Raw genomic sequence first — 10,920 nt, 5'->3', positions numbered from 1 at the left:
TTTGTTTTATATACAACCAGTTTGCTGTAGAGGCCATTGAATTGTATATTAATATCACAGATGGCAGGCATTGGTTTGTTGGGGTTTATTTTTGTAGATCATCTCCCCACACATATTTGCCAGTGGAGGGTCCCATTACCAGAATTAACCAAGTAAATTGAACTCATGATATGATGTAATTCTAAGTGCTGAGATGAGAGGGGCAGTCTGCAGGAGGATATAATGTTTTCTCACTTTATTTCTTTTCTCTCCCCCCTCCCTCTCTGTTTACAGGTTATTCTAATATTTGTCTGTGTGTTGACAAAGGAATCTGTAGAAATTACTCCAGTGCCATATAGAGTGCAAGTCCGTCGGGTAGCTCTGGATGGAAGAGGCCCCTCTAACCCTTTGAGGAGAGAAAAGAAACAAATGCACTGTCAACTGGGACAATACCTACACCCCAAAAAGACCCACTGCTGTATGAGGTGTCATGCAGGTACACAAAATAAGTACAGTAGTAGTGACTTTCACCTGGGAGGCATTTTCTGGTCCTGTACTCTCAAACTGTCTCTTTCCTACAGCTAATCAGCTCTCCCTTCGCTTGGTACCTATCCCTACCAAGATAAATTCTTATTTCTTTTATTTATTCTTATTCCCTTTCTCCTTTTATGGGCTGTCAGTGTCATTCACACTGGTGAGGGGAAGCATACTTGGTCCTTATGGCATCAACTCCAGGGTTTCTTTTGAGGAACCAGTGACTCCTGTCCTCCCTAAGACAACGCATTTGCCTTCGTGTCAGAGCTATGTTAAGTGATTTTCTTGCAGGTACCTACAAGGCAAAAGACTGTGAAGGGCCTGACCAAGCAACTGTCTGTCTTCCATGTGCCAGTGGCACATTCACAGCTGTTGATAACACCATGTCTAAATGCTTCCAGTGCAAACGCTGCCGTACAGGTGAGGCACTGCCAGATCTGCAGGATCTGAGGAAAATAGGGGTGGATGAGGGCTGGAGGGGATGGCAAGGTGAGCGAGGGAGCTTGGAAAAGTAAGCAGTTGAATGGGTAAGACAGTGTATGGGGATGGATTGGGGACACCAAACTGGAACAGTCTGAGATATAGTTTGCAGGCTTTTCTGGCCTTTTTCTGTGAAAATTAGGGGATAACAATACCTATGATCATGACAGTGCTCTCAGTTGAAGGTGAAGGAAGAGGCTGGAGTAATAATTTCTCCTTTCTTTCCTCAGCACTCCAGCAGATAGTAGAGACACCCTGCACCCCAAAGCAAGATACTGTATGTGGCTGTCAGAGGAATCAGTATCAGATTGATTCTGAGTCTGAATACTTCCAGTGTAGGAACTGCAGCTCGTGTGCTGATGGGATTATTGCCAGCTGTGAGTACGGCTGGATATGGCTCCAGTGCAGATGTACTGTAGTAGAGTAGAATTTCTGATATGCTGCAGTGCCTTGCACTGAAAGGATGGTGGTTTTGGAACAACCATCCAGGGTTTGTCTGCCCTCTTTCCCCAGAAAGACTGCTATTTTTTGCCTGCTGTGGCATCAATCCCTGTTTTCTATCATAGCTGCTTTCTTTTGTCCTTGAACTGTTTCTTGGTTTTGGCTGTTGTGAGGAGCTACTTTCTACTTAATTTTGGGGCCTCTGCCTTGCCTGTCCTGAAGCAAGGTCTTTATGTTCTAGAACATACAGTTCTTTCCTCTTGCCTTCCTTGTTTGTCTTTCTCCTGATGCTGACTGCATTTCCCCTACCAACTGCTGAAAGCACTTGGAGTATGATGGATGAAAATACTTCTGGCCCTGGTGTAATAAAGCCTCTATTCTGGCCTTATTATCAAGCAGTGCAAGATAGCTCGGGAGTCCAGTCCCCAGGGAACAGGGTGCCCGAAGCTAGGCTAGCTCAAGGCCAATGCCGCGGGGCTACCCTCTAGCAAGCATGGTGATTGTCAGCTCTGTAGTGATTGCAAGCTCTCTTAAGGTTTCAGCTCTTGCTTGCTAGGCAGGGATGCCCCCGGGCTGAGGCTGCAGCAGACGGTGAGAGAGGAGGGGGAGAGGTCCTGGCGGTTCCACAGAGATGGCTTTTTTGGGGGAGTCTGTGAAGGGTCCCAGCGACAGCTCTTCTTCTGTCGAATGGGCTAAAGTAGGCCCCTTTTATAGGGTTAAGGGGAATCCAGATTTAACCAATAGTAAGGGTTAAAGTAACATAGCCTATAGGGTTACAGAGACAGGCTTTGGGGCGGAGGTCAGAGAGACAGGAACTTCTGTTGCTGTCTCAGCATTCCTATTGTTCAGTCCTCCATGGGGCTTTACCTAGGTCCATGGGGTTTACTACACTGGTGCTCAGCTGAAGTGCTGGTCAGTCAATTGCTGAGCAACCACAGTGTTCTGTGCAGTGTTCTAAAGTAAAGAGCTGCCAGTGCTGCTGAGCTATACCCAGTGGCATTGGGCATCACCTTGGGATGATGCTAGTGTCTGGGAGAAGTACTCGTTCTAGCTGTCCCAAAGTGAGGAATCAGAGATCTTAACAAATGCTGCTGTCTGTAGTCTAATTCTTTCCATGTCCCTTAAATGTTTTCTTTTGATGTGAGGACTGAGAAAGCATGAGTCACTATTGGATGCAACACAAACTGACTTTATTTCCTTGATGAGCTCTTTTATAAGGTTGCACAGGCAGATCTGACTGTGCAGCCAAACAAGACATCACACATCCATGCCCATTCACACCCCGACTGGTCTTCCAAATCTGCACATACATACATTCCTTAGGGGCTGTCTTCCAGCCCAAGGACACACACTCCCCTCTCAACATCTTATTCAGCTGGTCATGATCTGTACCAAAGATACAATTATAATTAATTTAGTCATTGTTCTTTAATTTTCCAGCAGGCCCATGCTTCCAGTCCAGCTGCTCCCACATCCTACCTTGTCTTAAAGCTATCCTGTCTTCTTTGCAAGCTATGCTGCTCCTGATCCCTTTCCCATCTCGTACCCTGCCCAGTGTGAGGTTTGCTGTTTCACTGGTGAATGTGTTCCCTCTAGTGTTCAATCATCTTGTCACACTTTCCATGCTTAAGTTCTCCTCAAGGGTCGTGATTGCACACTGTCCTTGAGCAGCTTCCTTCCCTCTTGGCTGATGTAGAACTGTTTTATTCCCATCCCTCCCTTGCCACAGAATGCATGCTCCTTGTTCTAGTACATTTTCCCCTTCTCTCATGCAATTTGATATCCTTCCATCACTGTTCTTGCCTGCTCCTCCCCACACCTGTTTTATTCAGGCTCTCTCCTGTGCCTTGCTTAGAAGTGATAGTTCTTTCATTTCTTACCCCTTCCACTCACGACATCAGAAGAATGCTTATGTGTCCCATGACTTGAAATGATTTCTCCCTGCACTGAACTGACTTCCTCACCAGTCCCAGCTGCTCAGGGACCACTTCTCCCTCATCTTGGCCTGACTAATGTGGTTTCCCCTTCCTGTCATGCTTGAACTTGGGTGACTTTTACTGCTTTTTGCACATTACACTAATTCCAGCTGCTCTGTAATTATAGTCCCTTTCCAAGCCTCTGCAGAGGTGCCCACCTTCAGGACAGTGGCACTCTTATTTTTATTACTTTTATCCTCCTCCAACTCTGTTTTTATATATAGATCAAATCCTTTATCTCTTCAGTAGCAGTTTTCCAGGCTTAAAAGAAGGATAATCCTTCATCCATTTTGAAGTTGATTTTTTCCCCTTCGCTTTCTTCTTTGTCCATATTATGGCCACAGTTTCTGATTTTTTTTTCCTCTACAGGTTCAAAGAACAAAGATGCAATTTGCAGGTGTAAGCCTCAATTCTTCCTGTCACATAGTAATATTTGCAAGCCTTGCAACAGGTGAGCTTTTTTACTCTGTGTGCCCCACCACTGAGTAGGAGGGACAGCAGGAGCTCCACAGGGGGAGGAAATTCTTCTCATGACACCTTCTATCTAGAGATAACTTTACAATATTCTAATTGCCTTTCTGGGGCAAGTAGGTCTTCACCCCCAGTCTTCTCTATGTGGGCATTAGCCCACTAAGAGCCCAGAGTCACTAGTCACACTGCATTGCTGTGCTTTGCAGGCTCATCTTGACTTGTCTGTTAATTAGGGAGGTTGGAAATGGCTAGAGTTTCATTGCACATGTGCTCACCTCTCTGATCTGCCCTTTCAGCTGCACTGGAGAAGACTGCTTGCTGTGTCCTAGCCCAGTCACTACCTCACCGACCTCATCTGGGCTGAGTGAGTGCTCAGGGGGCTGAAGGGCAGTGGAATCTTTTCTTTGTGCAGTGTTGTTCTCTTAATGCCTTTTGTAAAGGGTTCTATTTTCCACTTTGTCAAACCTTTATCCTTTTTCTCCCTACCATTTGCAAATCTCCACTTGCTGTTCTTCCTCTAGCACTTACCTCCTCTTTTCTTAGTCACTCATGTATTTGCTCTCTTCCTTTTGTCCAGATGGAAACCTTGTACTTGGCACCCTTGTTGCAATATTTGGAGTTATCTTCGTCCTCTGCATTGCACGTAAAGTAGGGAAGCTGGTGCAGAAACATAAGACTGGGTCTTTCTGCTCCCGTGGTGAGTACAGTGGCACGTGCAGTGATATTGACTGGGATAGACACCAATTTCTGTGTGCCTTTGTGTGTGAGGGACAAAGTGGGATTCCCTGACTCTGCTCTGCTGCTAGGCCAGAGTAGCACAAGAACTAAATAGCCAAGGCTGTTATTGCAGTTCTGCATCCAGGCCTGTAGCTATGACTGGATGTGCACTTGAGCTTATTTCTGGGATGTTTGTTTTGCTATAAAACATTTTTGAGGGCAGGATTGTGAGTAGCTGCTTTCCTGTTTTCTCTGGGACAAGAGGAAGTGAAAATAATTTCTACTTTCTTTTTTTTTTTTCTTTCTTTGAAGCTTCTTTGCCACAGACAACCAAGGAGCCAGTATCAGAGGTGAGCAAGATGATGGTTATATATATATATATATATATATATATATAGCTTGCCTTCCACTTTCAAATATGTTAGCCTGGGATCTGGAGTAATATTTTTCCCCATGGGCTGTTTTCAGGCCTTGTATTTTCAAGTGAGCTGAGTAATAGGGCTGTTTAACTCAGAAGTCTTTTCCTGTAGAGGGTGGAGCCAGTAACACTTTACTTCCCCTCTTCTAGAGGATGCTTTTCAAACTCCTGGTTTTTTTTTTTTCCTTTTTCTTTTTTTTTCCTGGATACATTTTGTTCAGATAGTTGATCCTTAATCCTCTTTTCTCTCTGTGTATCCCAAGCTTGGAGGATTTAATTAATTTTATTTCACCTCAGATCTTGACTCCACAAGCCTCTCAGTGCTGCTTCACAGTATTCTCTGAGGTCCAAGGTAACTCTGCAAATAAGAGGCAGCAGCTGAGGTGGGGTTTCCACAGCCTTACAGAGGAGGCTGATGGGAAAGATGGCATGTGGAGCTTCTAGAATGGTGGTGATTTTGGGTACCAGCCTTACTCGATTTTGTAAAGAAATACTTTTTCCTGGACTATTGTTTTATGGTGCCAAAAGAAAGTTAAACTCTTTGGGTTCTGCTGGAAAGAAATGTTTGGTGTCCTCTGCTGAAACAAGGCATGTAGGAAGGGTTAAAATCTCAACACCCACTCCCCATCTATCTTGGATAAATTTTAGCATATAAAGCTAGCGGCTGCTTGCACAAGACAGGTGTATTGTGCTGCTGTGGGTAATTCTGGACTATGTAATGTGTCTTTCAGGTTGAGGAAAAAAATGAAATTTCCACCCTTTGTCCTGAGTCCCAGAAGGAAACAGAATTGCCATTAAATGCAACCCAGCCATCTGCACCTCTGCCACAGAGTTCACATGAGTTACCAGACTGTGTCAGACCTGCCAGGAAGACACAGCTTCCAGACAGTAAGTGAAACTCCTCCATCCTTCTCTCCTTCCCCAGTCAAATGGGACCCTAATTATGCAGATGCAGCTAGGAGTGTGCTGGAGAGACCTTACTCAGTGTATGTGGCCTGGATGTGTACCCATGCATGGCACAGTAGAAAGGCAGAAGCATGCCCAGAGCCTGTGAGTCTGTATATGCCAAATATCTGTGCAAGGCCTTTCTGTTGTTCCTTTTCCCTACCAGCAAAATGGATTGCCATATGTATTGACATGCTGTCAATATGGGCAGTGACCCAGAATAATTTTAATAATTCACTCTTTTTCAAGGATGTATGGCAGAAAGGCCCTAAGAAAATGTGCTTGACTCTGCTCATAGCCTTATACAAGAGCATATGGAAACATTCCCATTACATTTTGAGGGACAAGAGCAAGTCTGGAGTCTGTGTGATTGCTCTGGAGAACTGGAGAAGCTTGAATAAGAGGGGGCAATGCAAGATGCCAGGGCAACCTCCAGCCCTGGGTTATTCCCATTGTCCTTGAGGTGGAAGAATCCTGCTTCTCAGGGTTTCCCTCTGTGTCCACAGCCCCTGCTGTTCTGTACACGGTGGTGGATCACGTGCCGCCGTCGCGGTGGAAGGAGTTTGTGCGGCGCCTGGGGCTGAGTGACTGCGACCTGGAGCGGATTGAGCTGGAGCACCGGCGCCTGCGAGATGCCCAGTACGAGATGCTCCGGCTCTGGAGACTGCAAATGGGCCGTGCTGCCACCGTGGAGCACATCAGCCGTGTTCTCAACCAGATGGAGCTCAGTGGCTGCAGTGAAGCTGTTCAAGAAGCTTTGCTCAACCAGAACTCTCCTCAGCCTTGCAGCCTTCACAACCATCTTTAATCTATTTCTGCTTAGCCTCCCTTTGACCTTTAAGAGGGGATCATAGCTCTCTGTCTTCCTCATATCTCCACATCTTTGCAACACTCGTCAGCTGGTTTTGTTGGAGACAGCAGCAGGTTTTGCTGGAGGAAGGCTGAGGTTTGCTTCTTAACCACCACGTAGTTCAACCTTTAAGCCATGGCATACCTCTGCAACACCTCCTCTCCCAAGGAGGGGAAGCACCTCATCAAGGAAGTGGTGTGTGGAGTCTGACCAAGATGCAAATAGGAGTTCTGAGTGACTTGATCATGGATCAGCTTCTATGGACAAGTTGTTGCTGAAACAAGTGCTCCACACATCATGTGGCGGGTAAATTTGTAGGGGGTTTGGGTAAGCTGAGTACTCACTCACTTCTTGCAGATCTATTTTTTTGCGAGATCAACCAGTTGAAGTGGCTCATATTGCAGCCTTTTGATTGCTAAATCTGACTCAGAGGAAGTGGTAGGAGGATGTGCCTATTTCTGGGAGCAGGAGAGGATTGCCCCCTCTTGGTGTCAACCGGTAGCAACTAGTTGGTATCGCTGTAGCAAAAGTCTCCTGGAGATTCAGAACTGGTTCTCTCTCTGTGAGAAACAGGAGGAAATCATCCTTTCCACACCACGTCCTTCAGGTTCCAGAGGAGTAAGAATTTTAAGCCAGTGAGTCAGATGGTTGGTGCTTTTTTCCTCAAGTTTTTTTTTTTTTTTCTGTATCTAGAAATCATGTAAGTTAGCATTAACAAAACACCTGCCTGTGTATTTGTCCAAGTGCAGGGTGGCAAGGAGTGTGTGCACCTGCCTGGGTGAGGTGGTACCTATGCATGAGCACCTCTGCAAGTCTGTGCTTGCACACAGGCTGGTAGGCTTGTGTCTACCTGCTTATCTACATTGGATGATTCTGTGAATCTAACTGCACATGGGACTGTGTATGTGTCTGTATAGATATTGTAGCAACTGTTGAATAACTGCACACTACTTCCTGGACTGTGATTGCTGCTTGGCTGTGGGAGCCATTCGGTACCATCTCCAGGCTCTCCCCATCACTTCTCACCAGAATTACTGTGGGAGAACCAGATGTAGAAAAAATCAACTAGCCTGCACCAGGTGCAGGTTGTCCACATGTTTGTAACATGGGTTTTTTCAGTCTCTAATCCCTTGATCAGAGAAGAACTTTCTATTGTAAATACACTAAATGTTCTGAATTAAAGTGAATATTTTTACCTCTGTTCTGGTTTCGCTCATATCAGCTTATTTTCTGAGACTGGGGGTGGGGGCAGAGGAATGGGAATAACTTACAGAAGTGTCAAGAGTGGATGGCTTGGTGGTCTTGGTATTTTTTTTTAAATCCAAGTTTTATATATTTTGGTATGCAAAACTTAGCTGACCTCACATCACAAGAAGCTAGCTGAGGGCAGGAAGTAGGCAGGAATTAAATGAAATCCAGTTGCAGGTCTTCTCAGATATTCAAGAATATGAATGCCAGCACATTTAGAGTGAATGTTTAAGCAATATACAATGAGTCATTTGGATTAGTATCTGGCTTTTTAAACTGGAAAATAATCTTTAAATAAAAGAATAACAATAGGTTATACTTTAAGGTTATCTTACATGTTTTTGTCGGAGGAACCAGAGCACTATGTTAAATAAGGAAGGACTACTCCTATTCTACTTGAAAGTTTCCAGCTTGAAACATGGAAGTTCCTGACCGTCAGTGACAAAGCCAGGAACTGACATCAGTTTTAATTCCCAGTTTGAGGCTTTGTTTTGCTATGCCTACATCCTATTTTAATTGAGGATGATATTGTTGTTGCTTTGGTTATTTTTTTAATCAGAGGCAGTACAAAGCACACTGTAATACACTTTTTCTTTCATAATTTATGTTCACCAAGCACAACAGTATGATAATTATTAGAAGTACATGCTGTATATTCAAAGTCCTTGAAGTGGGGAAATTCTTGGAAATCTTTTCCAGGTGTGATGTCTTAGCCTTGGGTTTTTCCCCCCATCTCAAACTGTTCAATACATCATTTAAAATCTATGTGTTGCAAAGCTTGTGGCACAAGATAAGCCACAAGCAGCAGGCCCCAGGCCACTGCTGGGTTGCCAGTGGCTTTGTTAGCATTTGGGATCACACATAATCACAGACAGATGATATGCAGGTGCTTTATTGAGGCACATGGGAACTAGCGGTATTAGCGACCCAAATCGAGGTCCTTAATTTTGTTCAAAGTGCACATATTTATACAATCTCAGCTGTAGCACTAATCACTGTAACAGCCTTATTGATATTGCTTCATTAGAGCTTAGCCCGAGCTTGTATGAACATGTATGAATCTCACCTGTAGGTACCTTAGAAACTCTAAATACTGATCCCCGTTACTGTAAACATTCTAGCTTCTGTTATAAATAAGAAGCTTGACTAGGCCAATATTCAAGCAGCAGTCAATTTATTAATTAATATGATAAGGTATGAGCAATACAGCGCTGGGTACAGTGGGGGAAGTTTTCCCTCCAACTGCACACCGATAGTTGAGGCTTACAGGTATTTATAGGGGTACTCATAAGCTTTCTCAGCAGTTTCCATTCCCAATTTTTACTCATCTGCAGTTTCTATTCCCAATTTTTACATCACAATTATATACACTATTGTGATTTAGTTTTTCTCAGGATGTATCCCAGAAAAGGAGTATCCCCAGATGGTGGTGGTCTGGTTTCTGAAAGAAGGAAGATGAATCCCATCTGGTGAGGTCCAGCTCCCCAGATATGGGTCCACCTTTTGATTGCAAGGACTATAAATCTCATAACAGTGATGTCCAGCTTCCCTTGGTTGAAACTATTAATCCTTGAGTTGATGTTCATCTTCCTTTCTCAGGCTGCTTTTCACTGGTTTGTTAAGGCGTGAGATAAGCATGTTTCCTTTATATATATTCCAAAGCTATAGTTTCAAGGATACAAGCAATATTCTAAAATTATACTTCAAAAAGTTATTATTACAAAACTCTTTAGGGCTTAACTACAAGGAAAGAGCAACATCCTTAACGCTTTAATTCAAATGCTCCTAAATCAACTAAGGTTAATTGTGAACAAAAGATAGGTTCAAAGGCCTTCTTCCATGCTTTACTTTCCTCAGTTATTATCAGAATTCATCTTTATAACTGTCGCATGGTCGGTTTCCACACATACCACAATCACAAATACACACATTGCCTGTATGTACCTGACATGAAACGCAGCTTCGTATTTCACACTTGCTAAACTATCCCAAATACCAAGCATTCTTTTGGCCTAGTTATATATGATTTTCAGAAACATTTAACCCTGTACTAACAGCTTCATGCAGGAATTTTACAGAAATCCATGGCTATGAGGTGTTTCAGAGAATGCTGAAGATTCCTTCAAGGTAACAAAGGTGACTTGGGTGGGTAATATATGTGAAGATGGGAGTGGAGGCTCCTCGTGCTGCTGCATGGACAGAGCAGCCCCCAGAGAAACACAACGGTTTATGTAATTTCATTTATTTGTCTCCGTTACTCATTGAGCATCTAACGCTGAAGCGATGATACCTGTATATAGAACATTTACATTTTAACTCTATGGGGTCCAGCTCTGGTCCCGCAGCATGAGGAGGACACGGAACAGTTGGAGCAAGTCCACAGGAGGCCAAGACGTTGACGAGAGAACTGGGGCACCTCCCGTACGAGGACAGGCTGAGGAAATCAGCTCTGTTCATCCTGGAGAAGATCCCGTGGAGACCTCCCAGCAAGCTTCCGGTACCTGAAGGGGGCTACTGGGAAGCTGGAGAGGGACTGTTCGTCACTGTTATGATGGGGCAAGAAGTAAACTGAAAGAGGGGAAATTTAAGCTGGATATTAGGGAGGAATTCTTTACCGTGAGGGTGGTGAGGCACTGACAGCTGTGGGGTAACCATGGCCACGTTCAAGGCCGCGCTGGACAAGGCTTTGAGCAACCCGCTCCATTGGGAGGTATCCCTGCCCTTGGCAGCGGGGATGGGACTACATAATCGTTAAAGTCCCCTCTATCCCATGACATTCCGGGATCCTATGGAACCGCGCTGGTCACTTCTCTGCCTCAGCAGTGGCACCTCGCTCGCCGCGGCGGCGGGCGCTGCTCCGA

General features: G+C 44.6%; 2 protein-coding genes across 2 annotated transcripts in view; both read left to right on the top strand.

Annotated features, from left to right (window-relative positions):
- The first annotated feature begins 222 nt into the window (after positions 1-222).
- Positions 223-8,012, top strand: TNFRSF1A (TNF receptor superfamily member 1A). Its single transcript, XM_031056709.1, has 9 exons — positions 223-475; positions 805-933; positions 1,224-1,370; positions 3,780-3,861; positions 4,178-4,245; positions 4,459-4,578; positions 4,911-4,948; positions 5,748-5,904; positions 6,468-8,012. Exons 1-9 carry the CDS (start codon positions 223-225, stop codon positions 6,767-6,769), a joined length of 1,296 nt encoding a protein of 431 aa, XP_030912569.1. The 3' UTR covers positions 6,770-8,012.
- METTL16 (methyltransferase like 16) overlaps positions 6,947-10,920 on the top strand; it is a 32,731-nt gene continuing 28,757 nt past the window's right edge. Inside the window, exon 1 of the mRNA XM_014306865.2 lies at positions 6,947-7,008. Within this exon, the coding sequence (XP_014162340.2) occupies positions 6,947-7,008 (62 nt within the window). The remainder of the gene's footprint in view (positions 7,009-10,920) is intronic.

This window comes from Geospiza fortis, unplaced genomic scaffold, assembly GCF_000277835.1.
Source record: "Geospiza fortis unplaced genomic scaffold, GeoFor_1.0 scaffold1, whole genome shotgun sequence".
In the NCBI taxonomy this organism is placed as follows: Eukaryota; Metazoa; Chordata; class Aves; order Passeriformes; family Thraupidae; genus Geospiza; species Geospiza fortis.
This window is presented reverse-complemented; position numbering and strand designations above follow the sequence as displayed.